This window comes from Cinclus cinclus, chromosome 32 (assembly GCF_963662255.1).
Source record: "Cinclus cinclus chromosome 32, bCinCin1.1, whole genome shotgun sequence".
In the NCBI taxonomy this organism is placed as follows: domain Eukaryota; kingdom Metazoa; phylum Chordata; class Aves; order Passeriformes; family Cinclidae; genus Cinclus; species Cinclus cinclus.
The window spans coordinates 950,598-968,596 of NC_085077.1; the positions used below are offsets into that span (position 1 = coordinate 950,598).

At 59.5% G+C, this 17,999-nt stretch overlaps 1 protein-coding gene across 1 annotated transcript; it reads right to left on the reverse strand.

Annotated features, from left to right (window-relative positions):
- Positions 1-24: 24 nt before the first annotated feature.
- On the reverse strand, positions 25-17,510 carry PDE4A (phosphodiesterase 4A). The gene is made up of 16 exons (XM_062511734.1): positions 17,242-17,510; positions 14,671-14,859; positions 14,344-14,380; positions 14,181-14,254; positions 14,050-14,099; positions 13,004-13,116; positions 10,029-10,122; positions 9,352-9,566; positions 8,795-8,893; positions 8,129-8,293; positions 7,145-7,244; positions 6,315-6,469; positions 5,332-5,454; positions 4,403-4,585; positions 2,837-3,115; positions 25-36 (listed from the first exon to the last, which is right to left on the reverse strand). The coding sequence occupies exons 1-16, from the start codon at positions 17,508-17,510 to the stop codon at positions 25-27; spliced, it is 2,157 nt and encodes a 718-aa protein (XP_062367718.1).
- Between the last annotated feature and the right edge of the window lie 489 nt (positions 17,511-17,999).

The window sequence follows — 17,999 nt, forward strand, 5'->3', positions numbered from 1 at the left end:
CTCGGGCTCGGTCCCTTCTCCTCTTTATTGGAGCCGCTGGCGGGAGAAGGGGGTGACAAAGGGTGAGGGGAGACCCCCCGGGGGTTTGGGGGCTCCCCCGGGTTGTGTATGTAGTGGGGGGAGGGTTTTGGGGTTCGCCCCCTCCCCACAATTCCCAATATTTACAGCGCCGCCGCCGCCGGTACAAAAATAAAAGCTCTGCACGACCCCTCCCCCCCACACACCCCCAAATTTGGGATTGGGGGGGGGGGGTTTGGAGGGGGAGGTGAGGGGGTGAGGTCCCCCCTTGAGTCCCCTCCCCCCCCCCCAAGCCCCCCCCCAGCCCCCATCGCGCTCCCCCCCCCCCCCCCCAAAATGCTACAGTACAGGCAGAAATGGGGACACCCCCAAAAATCGGAATTTTGGGGGAGGGGGGGGTGTCTGGGCCACCCCCAAACCTCCCCGACCCCCCCCTCCCCCCAGTAAAGAGGGGGGGGGGGCACCCTGTTATTGCTTCTCCTCCGGGAGGGTCTTAGAGAGAGCCCCCCCCCCCCCACCCCCAAATTTTGGGCTGAGCCCCCCAGGGGAGGGAATTTGGGGATGACCCCGGGGGTCCCTGTGCAAAAATGGGGAAGATTTTGGGGAGGAAAACCCCAAATTTGGGGTCTCTGCTTGTTCCCCCCCCCAACTCCTCACCCCCAGCCCCCCCCCCCAATAAATGGCTTTTGGGGGAACCCCTTTGATTTTGGGGATCTCCCCTTTTTTGGGGGGTCCCTCCTTTTTTTGGGGGGGTTCCCATTCCCTGTTTTCTTCCTGAGGGGGATCGATTTTCCATCTCTTTTTTTTTTTTTTTTTTTGTGTGTCTTTTCTAGTTTTTTAAAAAATAGAATAAAAATTCCCCTCCCCCCGACCCCCCAAATAAATCCCCCAAATTATTCTGATTAAATAATATCAATAAAAATAATTCCCAATAAAATAATAATTCTGATAAAAATAATTCCGGTAAAAATAATTCTGATAAAAAATAACTCTGATAAAAGAATCCAAATAAAATCCCTCCAGTAAAAATAACTCTAATAAAAAATAATTCTGGTGAAAATAATTCTGATAAAATAATACAGATAAAATAATTCCAATAAAAATGATGCTGATAAAATAATCCCATTAAAACAATTTCAATTAAAAAAATAATAAAATTAATTCCAATGAAAATAATTCCATTGAAATTATCCCGGTAAAACCATTCCAATAAAACAATCCCAATAAAAAAGAATTCCAAAAAACCAATTCCAATGAAAATTATTTTTTAAAAAATAATTTTAAAATTCCAGTAAAATAATTTTGATGAAAATAATTCCGGCGAAAGTAACTCCAATAAAAAGAATTCCAATGGAGGAATTCCAATGAAAATAAATCTCTTAGAAATAATCCCAACAGAAATAACTCCAATGGGAAAAAATTCCAATAAAATAACTCAAATGGAAAAAAATTCCAATACAGGAACTCCAGTGGGAAAAAAAATTCCAATGAAATGTCTTGAATGGAACAACATTCCAGTACAATAACTGGAATTGAAAAAAATTCCAATAAAATAACTGGAATGGAAGAAAAAATTTCCAATAAAATAACTGGAATGGAAAAAAATATTCCAATAAAATAAATGGAATGGAAAAAATTCCAGTAAAATAACTGGAATGGAAAAAAAATTCCAATAAAATAACTGGAATGGAAAAAAATATTCCAATAAAATAAATGGAATGGAAAAAATTCCAGTAAAATAAATCCAATGGAAAAAAAATTCCAGTACAATAATTCAAATGGAAGTGATCCATTAACAAAAAATAATCCCAATTTTAAAAGAAGCTAATAAAAGTAATGCCAATAAAAATAACAATCCAAATAAAAATAATAATCCAAATAAAAATAATGATCCAAATAAAAATAATGATCCAAATAAAAATAATCCCAATAAAAATAATGATCCCGAGAAAAACAATGATGACAATAAAAATAATGATCCAAATAAAAATAATGATCCAAATGAAAATAATGATCCAAATAAAAATAATCCCAATAAAAATAATGATCCCGAGAAAAACAATGATGACAATAAAAACAATAATCCAAATAAAAATAATGATCCAAATAAAAACAAATAAAAATAATGATCCAAATAAAAATAATCCCAATAAAAATAATGATCCCGAGAAAAAACTATGATGAAAATAATAAAAAAATCCCAATAAAAACAATAATAATCCCAATAAAAACAAAAATAATCCCAATAAAAACAAAAATAATCCAAATAAAAACAAAAATAATCCAAATAAAAACAATAATAATCCCAATAAAAAGAAAAATAATCCAAATAAAAACAAAAATAATCCAAATAAAAACAAAAATAATCCCAATAAAAAGAAAAATAATCCAAATAAAAAGAAAAATAATCCAAATAAAAACAAAAATAATCCAAATAAAAACAATAATAATCCAAATAAAAACAAAAATAATCCCAATAAAAACAAAAATAATCCAAATAAAAACAAAAATAATCCAAATAAAAACAATAATAATCCAAATAAAAACAAAAATAATCCCAATAAAAAGAAAAATAATCCAAATAAAAACAAAAATAATCCCAATAAAAAGAAAAATAATCCAAATAAAAACAAAAATAATCCCAATAAAAAGAAAAATAATCCCAATAAAAACCAATAATCCCAAATAAAACCAATCCAAAGGGAAACAAGCCCCCTGAAATCAAGCCCCGATCAAAAACCCCGCGGGAGCAAATTAAAGGAAATGAAGGAATTAAATAATTTCCTCTGCGAACCCTGGCGGGGAGGGGTCTCCCCACCCCTCCCCATCCTCGGGGGGTCTCCCCGGGGGGGTCCCGGGTGAATCCGGGGGGGGGGTCCCGCCCCTCCCCCTCGGCCTCCTCGCTCAGGGGGGGCTGGAAGCGGAATTTGGGGGGCGCGGGGGGGGGCTCGGGGGGCGGCTCGGGGCTGCGGGGGACGCGGAGCCGGAACCACTCGCGGTTGTGCTGCAGCGTCTCCAGCATCTCCCGCGCGTCCGGGTGCACCAGGTCAGCCCAGGTCTCCCAGAGAGGCTGCACCACGTAGTCAATGAAACCCACCTGGGGACACGGGGCGGGGGGCGTCAGTGGGGGGGGGGGTGGGGGGGATTGGGGGGGGTGGGGGGGATTGGGGGATTCGGGGAGTTGGGGATTGGGGCACTGGGGGGACTGGGGGAGTGGGGGATTGGGGGGAATGGGGGATTGGGGGGATTGGGGGACTGGGGGGATTGGGGGATTGGGGGAGTGGGGGGAATGGGGGGCATTGGGGGGATTGGGGGCACTGGGGGTACTGGGGACACGGGGGGCACCAGGGGGCACTGGGGGCATCAGGGGACACTGGGGGCACTGGGGGTACTGGGGACACTGGGGGTACTGGGGGCGCTGGGGACGCTGGGGGCACTGGGGGCACTGGGGACACTGGGGACACTGGGGACACTGGGGGAACTGGGGACACTGGGGGTACTGGGGGGACTGGGGACACTGGGGGCACTGGGGGCACTGGGGGAACTGGGGGAACTGGGGACACTGGGGGGACTGGGGGGACTGGGGACACTGGGGGCACTGGGGGCACTGGGGGGACTGGGGACACTGGGGGTACTGGGGGCACTGGGGATGCTGGGGGCACTGGGGGCACTGGGGACACTGGGGGCACTGGGGACACTGGGGACACTGGGGGCACTGGGGGTACTGGGGACACTGGGGGCACTGGGGACACTGGGGGCACTGGGGGGACTGGGGGGACTGGGGACACTGGGGACACTGGGGGTACTGGGGGCACTGGGGATGCTGGGGGCACTGGTGGGACTGGGGGAACTGGGGGGACTGGGGACACTGGGGACACTGGGGGCACTGGGGGGACTGGGGACACTGGGGGCACTGGGGGGACTGGGGGGACTGGGGACACTGGGGACACTGGGGGTACTGGGGACACTGGGGGGACTGGGGACACTGGGGACAGCACAGGGATCTGCACCTCTGGTTTCCTGTCACACCTGGGGTTCATCCCACTGTCCTCAAACCCCCATGTCATGTCCCCCCAGGTGTCCCCATGTCCCCCCAGGTGTCCCCATGTCCCCCCAGGTGTCCCTCACCTGTGATTTCTCCACCGAGGCGCTGTGTTTGTCACACATGGGGCTGTTCCCCAGGTGTCCCCATGTCCCCCCCAGGTGTCCCTCACCTGTGATTTCTCCACCGAGGCGCTGTGTTTGTCACACATGGGGCTGTTCCCCAGGTGTCCCCATGTCCCCCCAGGTGTCCCTCACCTGTGATTTCTCCACCGAGGCGCTGTGTTTGTCACACATGGGGCTGTTCCCCAGGTGTCCCCATGTCCCCCCAGGTGTCCCTCACCTGTGATTTCTCCACCGAGGCGCTGTGTTTGTCACACATGGGGCTGATCTCCATCCCCCGTTCCCGTTCCCGGTCTCCCTGCCGGAAGAACTCCTCCATGATCCGCTCCGTCCACTGCCGGTACAGCCCCAGCGGCTTCGTGGGGTTACTCAGGTCAGCGCAGTGCACCATGTTCCGCAGCACCTGGGGACAGCCGTGTCACCTGGGGCACACCTGGGACAGCACTGTCACCTGGGGACAGCCGTGTCACCTGGGGCACACCTGGGGGCGGCCGTGTCACCTGGGGCACACCTGGGACAGCACTGTCACCTGGGGACAGCCGTGTCACCTGGGGCACACCTGGGGATGGCCGTGTCACCTGGGGCACACCTGGGACAGCACTGTCACCTGGGGCACACCTGGGGACGGCCGTGTCACCTGGGGCACACCTGGGACAGCCATGGCACCTGGGGACAGCCGTGTCACCTGGGGCACACCTGGGGACGGCCATGGCACCTGGGGCACACCTGGGACAGCACTGTCACCTGGGGACAGCCGTGTCACCTGGGGACAGCCATGTCACCTGGGGCACACCTGGGGACACTTGGGGGACACCTGGGGCACCTGGGTGCCACCTCAGGGAGACCTGGGGCACACCTGGGGGACACCTGGGCCACCTCGTGGACACCTGGGAGACACCTGGGCTACCTTGGGGACATCTGAGACACCTCGGGGACAGCCAGGACCCCTCCCCCCACCCCCCGGCACTCCCCACAGCCCTCCCCAGGTTGCTCAGGGACCCCCAGGTCTCTCTGGGATCCTCCAGGACTCCCCCTCAGGACACCTTGACGATCCCCTCAGGGACTTTTTTGGGGACCTCCGAACCCACCCAAGGACCCCTCGGGGACCCCCCCTCCCCCCCAGGCCCTTTTTTGGGGTCCCCCCCAAACCTGGATGCGGTCAGTGTAGTTGTCCAGCAGCAGGACCCCCGAACTCGTCACCTTCTTGGTCTCCACCATGGTTTTGAGGTCAGCCAGGAGACTCATGTGCTTGGACATGTCCGTGGCCAGGACCTGGCCGGGGGGTCAGGACTCAGCGGGACCCCCAAATTTGGGGAGGGGGGGGGGGGTTTGGAGGGGCTGGGGGTGATCCGGGGGGAATTTGGCAAGGATTTGGGGGAGTTTTGGGGGGATTTGGGTTTTTCTGGAGGGGAATTTTGGAGTTTTTCTGGGTTTTTTTTTTTTGGGGTGCTGACCATGTTGATGACCATGTGCAGGGCTGGGTGATTCAGGGGGAATTTTGGGGTTTTTTTGGGGTTTTTTTTTGGGGTGCTGACCATGTCGATGACCATGTGCAGGGCTGGGTGATTCAGGGGGAATTTTGGGGTTTTTTTGGGGTTTTTTTGGGGTGCTGACCATGTCGATGACCATGTGCAGGGCTGGGTGATTCAGGGGGAATTTTGGGGTATTTTTGTGGGGGTTTTTTGGGGTGCTGACCATGTCGATGACCATGTGCAGGGCTGGGTGATTCAGGGGGAATTTTGGGGTTTTTTTGGGGTTTTTTTGGGGTGCTGACCATGTCAATGACCATGTGCAGGGCTGGGTGATTCAGCGGGCTCTGGGGGTATTTTTGGGGTTTTTTTTGGGGGGTTTTTTTGGGGTGCTGACCATGTCGATGACCATGTGCAGGGCTGGGTGATTCAGCGGGCTCTGGGGGTATTTTTGGGGGTTTTTTGGGGGGGTTTTTTTGGGGTGCTGACCATGTCGATGACCATGTGCAGGGCTGGGTGATTCAGCGGGCTCTGGGGGTATTTTTGGGGGTTTTTTGGGGGGGTTTTTTTGGGGTGCTGACCATGTCGATGACCATGTGCAGGGCTGGGTGATTCAGGGGGAATTTTGGGTTTTTTTTGGGGGGGTTTTTTTGGGGTGCTGACCATGTCGATGACCATCTGGCGCAGCGCCTGGCGCTGCCGTCGGGACAGGTTCTGGAAGATGTCGCAGTCGCGCTCCTGCAGCAGCTTGAAGCCCACGGCCAGGTGATGATTCTCCAGGACAGACTCATCGTTGTAGAGAAGAGCCAGCTCCGAGTCTGGGGGATACCAGGAGGGACCCCCCGGGACCCCTGAGTTACAGGGAGGGACCTCCAGGACACCCCGGGATAAGGGGAGGGACACCAAGGACAAGGGGAGGGACCCCTAGGACCCCCAGGACATGGGATGGGACCTCTGGGACATAGGAAGGGACCCCCAGGACACAGGGAGGGACCCCCAGGACCCCCAGAACACAGGGAGGGACTCCCAGGACACAGGGAGGGACCCCTGGGACATAGGAAGGGACCCCCAGGACACGGGGTGGGACCACCAGGACCCAGGGAGGGATCCCCAGGACCCCCAGGACACGGGGAGGGACCCCTGGGACATAGGAAGGGACCCCCAGGACCCCCAGGACACAAGATGGGACCCTCAGGACACGGGGAGGGACCCCTGGGATATAGGAAGGGACCCCCAGGACATGGGATGGGACCCCCAGGACACGGGGTGGGACCCCCAGGACCCCTGGGACATAGGAAGGGACCCCCAGGACACGGGGAGGGACCCTCCAGGACACGGGGTGGGACCCCCAGGACCCCTGGGACATAGGAAGGGACCCCCAGGACACGGGGTGGGACCCCCAGGACCCCCAGGACACGGGGAGGGACCCCCCAGGACACGGGGTGGGACCCCCAGGACCCCCAGGACACGGGGAGGGACCCCAGGGCACTCACTGGTGTTGATGAGGAACTGGTTGGACACCCCGGGGTGATCGACGTCGTGGATGGCGGCGGCGAAAAGAGCGGCCAGGACCTCCAGGTCGGTGAACACGGCCTGGGATGGGGGGAGGGACAGCCTCAGACCCCTCCCCAAAACCCACCGGGTCCCCCCACTCTTATATGGGTCCCTATGAGCAGTCCCAGTATCCAATTTTGGGACCTTTCACCTTAAAAATCACACCCTGCCATGGGTTCCCCCTCCCCTCAAATATGGAACCCACCACCCCTGAGTCCCTAGAGCAGCTCCCACCACCCATTTATGGGACCCCCCACCCAATTATGGAACCCCCAAACCCAATTATGGATCCCACCACCCATTTATGGCACCCACCACCCCTAAGTGAGTCCCTAGAGTGTCTCCCACCACCCAATTATGGATCTCACCACCCAGTTATGGATCCCACCACCCAATTATAGAACCCCCCCCACCCAATTATGGATCCCACCACCCATTTATGGCACCCACCACCCCTAAATGAGTCCCTAGAGTGTCTCCCACCACCCAGTTATGGAACCCCCAAACCCAATTATGGATCCCACCACCCAATTATAGAACCCACCACCCCTAAATGAGTCCCTAGAGTGTCTCCCACCACCCAATTATGGATCTCACCACCCAGTTATGGATCCCACCACCCAATTATAGAACCCCCCCCACCCAATTATGGATCCCACCACCCATTTATGGCACCCACCACCCCTAAATGAGTCCCTAGAGTGTCTCCCACCACCCAGTTATGGAACCCCCAAACCCAATTATGGATCCCACCACCCAATTATAGAACCCACCACCCCTAAATGAGTCCCTAGAGTGTCTCCCACCACCCAATTATGGATCTCACCACCCAGTTATGGATCCCACCACCCAATTATAGAACCCCCCCACCCATTAACGATTCCCCCCCCCCAATTTTCAGTGCTCCCCCCATCAGGGCTCACGTCCAGGGCAGGGGTGGCCAGCAGCACGTGTGTGGACTGCAGCACGTCTGCAGCATGCAGGCTGTTGTGGTAAGCCACGTCGGGGTGGTAGTGCTGCTCCAGAGCCCCAGCATAGCCCAGCAGGGCCCGCTCTGGAATCCCAAAGGTGCGCACCAGGTCCCGCTCCTGGGGGGGGGGAAATGTGGGGAGGGGGAGGTCAGGGGAAATGGGTCTGAAACGTGCCTGGAATACAGCCAAAATGTGCCTGGAATACAGCCAGAACACAGCCAAAATGCAGCCAGAACACAGCCAAAATACAGCCAAAATATACCAAAAATACAGCCAAAGTACACCCGAAATGTACCCAAAATACAGTCGGAACACAGCAAAAAGAGAGCCAAAAATACACCCAAAATACAGCCAAAATACACCCAAATACACCCAAAATACAGCCAGAACACAGCCCCAGCTATGGGGTGGGGGCTCAGCACCCCCAAAGGACAGACCCAGGCCATGGGGGCGGGGGGGTCTGGGGTGTTTTCAGGATGTTTTTGGGGAATTTTTTTTTTTGTGTGTTTTCAGGATGTTTTCGGGGTGTTTTTGGGGCGTGTGTGTTTTTTTTTTTTTTTTTTTGTGTTTTCAGGGTGTGTTTTTGGGGTGTTTCAGGGGTGTTTTTGAGGGGCCCACCTGGAAGATGGTGAACATGATGCAGCTCAAGGAACGGTTGTTGGAGAACTCGGAGACGCGGAAAATGTTCAGCCCCCACTTGTTGAGGCTGTCCAGCTCCTGGGGGATGAGGAGAAAACTGAGGGGGAGGGGGTTGGGTCTGATGGGGACCCCTCCCTTCGCTCACCAAAGCCCTCCCAAAATTCCCCTTGAGACCCACCCCGCCCCCCCCCCCCCCCCCACTGCCCAAACTGCCCCAAAAACCCCCAAACCCTCCCAAAAATCCCCAAAACATCCTCAAGACCCCCAAACCCAGGAGCACCCACCCTGAGATCCCCCCCCCCCCCAACTCCTAAAACTCTCCCGAGACCCCACCCCAGAGCCCCTGAATCCCCCCCCCCCCCAAACTCCCACTGAGACCCTCCCTGGCTACCCCAAAACCCCCAAACACCCCCCAAAACCACCAAACTCAAGAGCACTTCCCCCTCACCCCCGAGACCCCCAAACCCAGGAGATGCCCCCCTGAGATTCCCCAACCCCCAAAACCCCTCCCCAAGACCCCCGGAGCCCCCTCCCACCTTTCCCAGCTGCTCCTCCCGGTCGGTCTCGACGCCGAAGCGGGGCAGGGGGACGGGGGGGTCGCAGCCGGGGGAGGGGTCGCAGCCGGGGGAGGGGTCACAGCAGCCGGGGGGCAGCGATTTCACCCCCCCCACGCCCCCCCCGAGGGGTGGTCGCCGTTTCTTCTCCCGCTCGGTGGGGCCGGGGCTCGGGATCTCCACCTCGGGCTGCTTATCTGGGGGGGGGGGGGGGTACAGGTATGGTTGGGGGGCGGGTCCTGGGGGGCTTTGGGGGGCTCATGGGGGGTTCACAGGGGTTTTGGGGGGGATCTGAGGGGTCCCGGGTGGGGGTCTCTGGGCATCCCAGGATGTTCCAGGGGGTCCCAGGGATTCTCTGAGGGTGTCCTGGGGGTTTCTGGATGTTCCGGGGTGGGGTGGGGGGGGTCTCTGGGGTGTTCTGGGGGTCTCTGGGGGTGTCCCGGGGGTCTCTGGGGGTCTCTGGGGGTGTCCCTGGGGATTTCTGGGGGTCTCTGGGGGTGTCCCGGGGGTCTCTGGGGGTCTCTGGTGGTGTCCCTGGGGATTTCTGGGGGTCTCTGGGGGTTTCCCGGGGGTCTCTGGGGGTCTCTGGGGGTGTCCCTGGGGTCCCTGCGGTCTCTGGGGGGGTCCCGGGGGTCTCTGGGGGGGGTCCCAGCTCTCACCCAGGAAGGTGCTGGCGATGTACTCCGACACCTGGTTCCCGGAGCGGCTCATCTCCGACAGGTGCGTCAGCTCCCGGTTCAGCATCCGCTTGAACTGGGGGGGGGGTGGGAAACAGGGTCAGGGACCCCCCAGAGCCCCCCCAAATCCCCTGGACCGCAGGATCCCCCCTCCAGAGCCCCCTCCAGAGGGATCACAGCCTGGGCAGAGTGCAGGGAACGGGACTGGGATGCACTGGGATGGACTGGGATGGACTGGGATGCACTGAGATAGACTGAGACGGATTGGGATGCACTGGGATGGACTGGGATAGACAGAGATGGACTGGGATGGACTGGGAGGGACTGGGATGCACTGGGATGGATTGGGATGCACTGGGACGGACTGGGATGCACTGGGAGGGACTGGGATGGACTGGGATGCACTGGGAGGGACTGGGATGCGCTGGGACAGACTGGGATGCACTGGGACAGACCGGGACAGATTGGGACGTACTGGGATGCACTGGGATGCACTGGGAGGGACTGGGACAGACTGGGATGCACTGGGACAGACTGGGAGGGACTGGGATGCGCTGGGACAGACTGGGATGCACTGGGACAGACCGGGACAGATTGGGACGTACTGGGATGCACTGGGATGCACTGGGAGGGACTGGGATGGACTGGGATGCACTGGGAGGGACTGGGATGCACTGGGATAAGATGAAACCAGAACAGAATCGGGGTGGGATGAGACTGGGACTAAACTGGGATAGAACTGGGCCCAGATGGTCTCCCCATGGTGGCACTGGTTGGTGGCACTGGTGGCACTGGTGGCACCACCCCCCACCCCCCCAAAGGGTCTCCCCCTCCCCAATTTGGGGGGGTGGGACGGGGGGAGGGGAGGAGCATCCCCTCCCTCCACCCCTCCCCCAGCCAATCAGAACCCGCCGTCCCGTCTCCATGGCAACCGCCGGCTCCATGGCAACCGCCCCATGATGGGGGGGGGGTGTTTAACCCCTTCTGCACCGAGGGGGAGGAACCTTCAGAGACCCCTCCCCAAAATCCCCACGCGCATCACGAATCTGCTCGGTCTCTGCCCGTCCCCCTCCCCAAAATTTACGGGGAAACACCACCCCCCCCCCCCCCAAAAAAAAAAAAAAATCACAACACCACCATCAAATGGCAGGGGAGACACCTAAAAAAGACCACCCCTAAACTGAGGGGGGGGGGCTTTTTTTTTTTTTTTTTTTTTGGTGGGGGGGGCATGCAAGGAGGATGGGGGTGGGGAGGACCCAGGACCCCCCCCACCCCCAGGACCCCTCCCCCTCCCCTCCTTACCTGGTCCCACCACCCCACCAGCCAGGGCTTGGCGCAGCTCTCGCAGAAAAAATCCACCAAGGGCATTTTGGGCGAATTTTGGGGGGTGTGTGGGGGGGTTTTGGGAGGTGAAGACCCCCCCCCCCCCACCCACACACACACCCCTCCCCCCAAAGGACCCCGCTGTCCTTATGGACCCGGGGGGGCCCCCCCGGTTTTACCCCAAACCCCCCCACTCAAGCCCAGGGGGACATAGTGGGAATTTTGGTTTTTTTTTTTTTGGGGGGGGGGTGAGGGGGTGGGGGGGGAGCGGGGCCCCCCCCCCGCGTTGGGAGGGTACCCCCAGCCCCCCCCCGCGTTAAAACCACACGGGGGGGCGGGGTCCCTCACATCGTACCCAACCCCCTCCCCCTTTTTTTTGGGATAGCGACCACCACCCCCTCCTTCCTCCTCCTCTTCCTCCTCCTTGTTCCCCCCCCCGGGGGTCCTGAAGCTCCCCCCGGGATGGTGGGGGAAGGGTCAGGGGGTGCCCATGGGGGGAGGGGAGGGGGCGAAAGGACGCGGGGATGGGGAGGGAGGAGGGGAGGACGGGGGGAGGTCCCGGAAGGGTTTTTGGGGGTCCTGAGGATTGGGGGGGGGGGGGGGGGGGTGGGGGGAGGGTCCGGAGGGGTTTGGGGGTGCGGAGGGGGGGGAGGATGCGCGGCGAGGGTTGGGGGGAGGGGCGCGGAGGATGAGGAGGATTTGGGGAGGGGGCTCGTAGCGGTGGGGGGGGGGAGGGGTCCCGATGGATATTTTTGGGGACCCTGGGGGTGTCCGGGGGGGTCCGTTCGGGGCTGCGGAGGCCGCGGATCTCCGGGCGGGGGGAGGGGAAAGGAGGGAAGGGGGGAGGGGCGAAGGGGGTGGGGGAGGGGTCGGACGCCTGCGCGAGGTTTGGCTCCGCCCCCTCCCCGCCCCCTCCCCACGGTCACGGTCACGGTCACGGGGGGGGGGGGAAGGGGAGATGGAGACCCCCCCCCTCCCCCACGGGACACCCCGGAAGGATTGGGAACCCCAAAAAAATGTCAGGGACCCTCCTTCCCCGAAAAAAAAAAAAAAAAAATTTGTCACCCAGGGGATGCTGCAGAAGCATCGGGCAGACTCCAGACCCCCCCCAAAAAAGGGACAGGGACCCCCAAGGGACACCCCAAAATTGCTGGGATCCCCCAAAAGGGGACAGGGACACCCAAGTGATGCCCCAAAAGGTTTGGGACCCCCCCAAAAAAGAGGACAGGGTCCCTGCAGGGTCCCAAATTGGAGTGGGGGTCCCTCCTTGAGGGGTGACAGGGACAGGGGGACTTGGGGACACGATCCTGCACCGCAGGCACCGGCGCTGGTGGCATCCCAACATGGCCACCAGTGTCACCAGTACCACCAGTGACCACTCATCGATGTCACCAGTGCCACCACTGCCCCCACCGCCACCACCGGTGCCGCCACCGGAGCCACCGGTGTCACCAGTGCCACCACTGCCACCAACACCCTGACACGGCCACTGCCACCACGGCCACCGGTGCCACCACTGACCAATGCCCTCAGTGCCACCAGTGACCCCGCTGGTTCCAGGACCCCCCACAGCCCCTTGTCACCGTCCCAACCCCCGTCCCCCCGTGTCCCCCCCACCGTGTCCCTGTCCCCACCTTGTTGGATGCCATCTCGCTGACCGCCCGGTGCGTCTGCAGCGTCTCCAGCTGCTCCAGACACCAGTCCAGCTCCTCCAGTGTCTCCAGTGCCAGCTGCTGGGATGTCTCCTCTGGGGACAGGGACAGGGACAGCACCGCTGGGACCCCGGGGACAGGGGACTGGGGACGCTGGGGAGGGGACTGGAGGGACCCTCAGGGACAGGGGATGGGGAGTGGGGGATACTGGGAATGGCACTGGGAACAGGGGATGGGGAGGGGGGACACTGGGGAGGGGACTGGGGACACTGGGGAGGGGACTGGGGACATTGGGAATGGCACTGGGGACAGGGGATGGGGAGGGGGGACACTGGGGAGGGGACTGGGGACACTGGGGAGGGGACTGGAGGGACCCTCAGGGACAGGGGATGGGGAGGGGGACACTGGGGAGGGGACTGGGGACACTGGGGAGGGGACTGGGGACATTGGGAATGGCACTGGGGACAGGGGATGGGGAGGGGGGACACTGGGGAGGGGACTGGGGACACTGGGGAGGGGACTGGGGACATTGGGAATGGCACTGGGGACAGGGGATGGGGAGGGGGGACACTGGGGAGGGGACTGGGGACACTGGGGAGGGGACTGGAGGGACCCTCAGGGACAGGGGATGGGGAGGGGGACACTGGGGATGGGACTGGGGACACTGGGAATGACACTGGGGACACTGGGGAGGGGACTGGAGGGACCTGCAAGGACAGGGACCCTCCTGGGGATGGCACTGGGGGGACCCCGGGGTCAAAAGGGACCCCCAGTAACGGGGAGGATCCCCAAGCCTGGGAGATTTGGGGACCCTGTGGAATTCTGGGTATCTGGGGACTCCCTGGAATTCTGGTACCCTCCAAGATTTCAGGGACCCCCAGTGCTCTGGGACCCTCCTTTTTTTTGGTTTTTTTGGTTTTTTTTTTTTTTTTGGGTGGAGAGGAAGGGGGCTGCCACTCCCATGCCTCATTTTCCCCCATTTTGGGACCATCCCAAAATTCCCCCCCAAATCCTCGACCGTCCCTTACCTGAGAGCATGGCCTTGCAGAGGGGGGGCTGGGAGCCAATGGGCGACCTCCTGGGGGAGGGGGGGAGGAGAGTCAGAGCTGGCCAGGACCCCCAATTTTGGAAAATGGGGAGGGGGGTCAAAGTCACCCACTTGCTGCCAGGGGGGGTCGTGACTTTGGTCAGGATGGAGAAGTTGCTGCGGACACTGCGGAGACTGGCCAGAACCTGGGGGGTGCCGAGGGGGTCAGAGAGGGACACTGGGGAGGGGGACAGACCCCCTGTGACCCCCCCCCCCGAAGACCCCTCAACCCTACCTGAGCAAAAGGGGTGACGATCAGGTCCTCGGCGTGGCTGGAAGAGAAATTGGGAAATTGGGGTGGGGGTCAAAGAGAGGAGCTGGGACCCTCCCCCTCAATTCAGGGAGGGCTCACAGAGCCATAAGGGGGGGTCCTGAGGGGGGGGGGGAAGGGAGGAAATATTGAGGGGTCATTGGGGGATTTTGGGGGAATATCAGGAGAGGGATGGGGGGAAGTTTTTATTTTTTTTTGGGGGGGGGGGGTCCTCCAGGGAGATGAGGGGATTTTGGGGGGGGTCTTAGAGGTCCGGGGAGGGGTCCGGGGTGGGGGGGGGTCGGGACTCACGCCTCGCTGGCGATGGAGGAGTTACGGGAGATGCTTTTTGGGGAGGTGTCGAAGTCGCTGTCGGAGCGGTACAGGAAGGACTCGCGGCGCTGAGCTGGGGGGGCCCCGGCCAGGAGCCCCCGGCCCGGGCTAGCCTGGGGGTCCGGGGGGCTTTGCCCCCCTCCCCACGGGCCATTCTCCACCTCTGAGCTGTGGAGATAACGGGGGAGACGTCGTGTGTCCCAAACCGGGACCCCCCCCACCCCCCCCAAATTTAATCCCGCAGCCCCTCCAAAAAATCCAGGAATCCCAGGACATCCCCCTCCCCACAAAAATAATAATAATAAAAAAAAAAAAACCAACAGAGCCCCCAACATCAGGACCTCCGTGGCAGCCCCCAAACCCAGCTCCAGGGGGGCTCGGGGGTCTCTGATCCCACAGAGGAGCCCCAGCCGTGGGGGGACCCCACAGCTGTGGGGGTCCCCAGCCCTGGGGGGAGGTCCCCAGCCTCATTTCGGGGTGCTGCTCCCACCCCCGGGGTACCGGGGGGGGGGGGGGGGGGCTGCGTGGGGGTGGGGAGGGGGGGGTGACTCACCGCCGGCAAATTTAGCAACTGGCTCTGGGGAGAAAAAGGCATTTTTTTGGATTTTTAGCGGGATCGATTCCCCTGGATGAGCAGCCCCGGGTGACACTCGGTGTCACCCCAAGTTTGGGATGGGGTTTGGGGTAGATTTGGGGCATTCGGCAGGTCCAGCCCCCCAAAAATTGGGGTAGGGAGGTCGTGGGCGGGGGGGGAATCCTCCGGCTCATTCCCGATGGATCCGGGGGTGTTTGTGCCCCCGGGATGGGACAGGGATGAGGAGGAAGAGGAGGATGAGGAAGAGGTGGGGAAGAGGGATGGAGACGGGATGGGTGGGAAAGGTTGGAGGTGGGACGGGGACGAGGACGGGGATGAAATCAGGATGGAGAAAGGCACGGGATGGGATTGAGATGAGAGAGGAGGAAGAACAGGACACCGGGAAGGTGACAAAGAGCGGGATCCAGCACAACGGGACCCCCTCCCAGCACCATCCCACCCCAAAACCATCCCAGCGTCACCCCAGCCCAGCCAGCGCCAGCCCCGGGGGCGTCGGGAAGGGGCGTCCCTGCTATTCCTGGTAGCTGGGATTTCCTTCCCAGCCCACCGGGATCTGCTCCGGCAGCCGGAGACAACCGTGAATCATTTTTTTTTTTTTTTTTTTTTTTTTATAATGGCCACAGGTGACTCATCTCCCCCTCGGAAGAAAAAAAAAAAAAAAAAAAAAAAAGATTCCGGTACATCACAAATGCTGGAGGGGCTGCGACGCCGCCATCACCGCGGGGTCGGAGTCCATGGGAATTAATAATATCCATGGGGAAAGGGATTGGAGCAGCAGGAAAATTCTTTTAGGGCTGCAGGGAGCCGGGGAGAGCCTCCGGGAGCCGGCGGCATCTGGCTGGATCCTGGCACGGCTGCGGCTCCGGGTGAGATTCCCACCTTGGGATCTCACCTGCCTTCGACTTCCACCCAAAAATTGCTCCGGGAAGGGAAAAATCCGACGGGCAGGGCGGAGCTGTTTCCTCCCGGCCGCTGCCGGTGGAGCCACGAGAGCCCCGGGATGTCGGGATAACGGAGCGGGGGTCATAGGGCAGCAGGGGAATGGGATCCCACATCCCAACCCTGGAATTTTGGGGGGTGTTTAAGGAGGTTTCACCGAGGGAGATTCCGGCCCTGTTGCTCCCCAGCTGCTTGCCGCGCATTGGGAAGGGGAGGAAGAGGAGGAGGAGGAAGGAAATCACCCCACCACCACCACCACCCCTTGGCTTCCCGAATCCCCGACCATCTGCTGAGCCTCCTGTGCATAAATTAACGCCCCTAATGAAGCCGGAGCCGCCGGAAGGACGCGGAGCACACGGCACATGGCGGCGCATTCCCAAGTTGTTTTCCCCTAAAAAAACTTCCCAACAGGGAACGGGAAGAGCCAGAGCTGAGGCCAGATGGATCCCGGAGGGGAGGGGGGGGGGGGGGGGGCTGCAGGTTCCACCCCCCCCACCAGTTCCTTCCACCAGGCTTTTCCCAGTCTCCCGATCCCAGTCTCGGGATCCCGAGGGTCCCAGCGCTGGCATCAGGAGCGGGATCACCCCAGGAAGAGCTGGCAGCAAGAAGGGGACACCCCGAAAATGAGGTGGCTGCGATGGGGAGGGGGGGGTCCCCTCGTTCAGGTCCTGGCGGGGGGGGGGGGGGGGTCCCTGGGTACCCCCATGTCCAGTTTCTGGTACTGGGAGGATGCTGGGAGAGTTCCCACCCCCAGTACCGGCACTGGGAGGAGGATGGGGAGCTCCCAGTACCGGCACTGGGATCGTGCTGGGCAGGTCCCACCTCCAGCACTGGGATGGGGTCTGGGGGGTGGTCCCACCTCTGATCCCGGTACCGGGAGGATACCGGAGGAGCGTTCCCGCCTCCAATCCCGGTCCCAAGAGGACGCTGAGGGGCTCCAGGGGAGGCTCCACCTCCGGTACCGGTACCGCCAGGACACTGGGGGGTTTCCCGGGGGTCTCACCGCCGTCACCTACCGCTTGCCGGGGGTCCCATGGAGGGAGGAGGGCCAGGACATGCGGGCACTGCGCAGCCCGGGCCGGTCCCCGGTGTCCACGGCATCCGCCCGCTCCATGGGCCGGGGCCGGTGCCGGTCGGTGTCGGAGAAGCCGCGGTGGCGGATGCGGATCGGGGTGCGGGGCTGGCGCCAGAGGTGCTGCGGGGGGCGCAGGGGGCCCGGGCCCTCCCGGGGCACCGGCAGCGACAGCGACAGGCTCTTCCTGGAGCCCGGCACCGGCTCCATCATCCCCGGCACCGGGGGAAACCGGGGACCCGGAATGCTGCCGGAACCGGGGCCGCAGCCACCCCCGGTGCCGGAGCCGCTGCCGGTAACGGTGACGGTACCGGAGCAGGTCCAGGAGCCCCTCCCGGTGTCGGAGCTCCTCCCGGTGCCGATTCCGGAGTCCCTCCTTAGCGATCCGCGGTACCGGCAGCGGCTGCTCCCGGTGCCGGGCTCCGCATGGCCCCGTGCAACCGGTTGGAAAGAGCCGGGAAAGAACCTCCCGGTGCCTCCGGTGGTGCCTCCGGTACCGCCGCCGGTGCCGCCTCCGCTCCCGGCTCGGCGCCTCCCCCCTCCCCGGGACCTCCCCCGCCCCTGGAACGGCTCCGCCCCGGGACCCCGTGGACCCCCCCACGCAGAGTCACGGCGGCGCAGCCCCCTCCCCGTTAACCGGGGATCCCTCCCCCGGTATTCCCAGAACGGGAATCCCGGATCCTCCCCCTCACCACCCCCGCC

What these genes read in the sequence shown, in the direction of transcription:
- PDE4A (XM_062511734.1), bottom strand. Translation starts at nt 17,510, where the DNA reads ATGATGGAGCCGGTGCCGGGCTCCAGGAAGAGCCTGTCGCTGTCGCTG. An exon ending in CATGGGACCCCCGGCAAGCG is followed by an intron (nt 14,860 to 17,241) that starts GTAGGTGACGGC and finishes TTATCTCCACAG; the next exon opens with CTCAGAGGTGGAGAATGGCC. An exon ending in CCAGTTCCTCATCAACACCA is followed by an intron (nt 6,470 to 7,144) that starts GTGAGTGCCCTG and finishes GGTATCCCCCAG; the next exon opens with ACTCGGAGCTGGCTCTTCTC.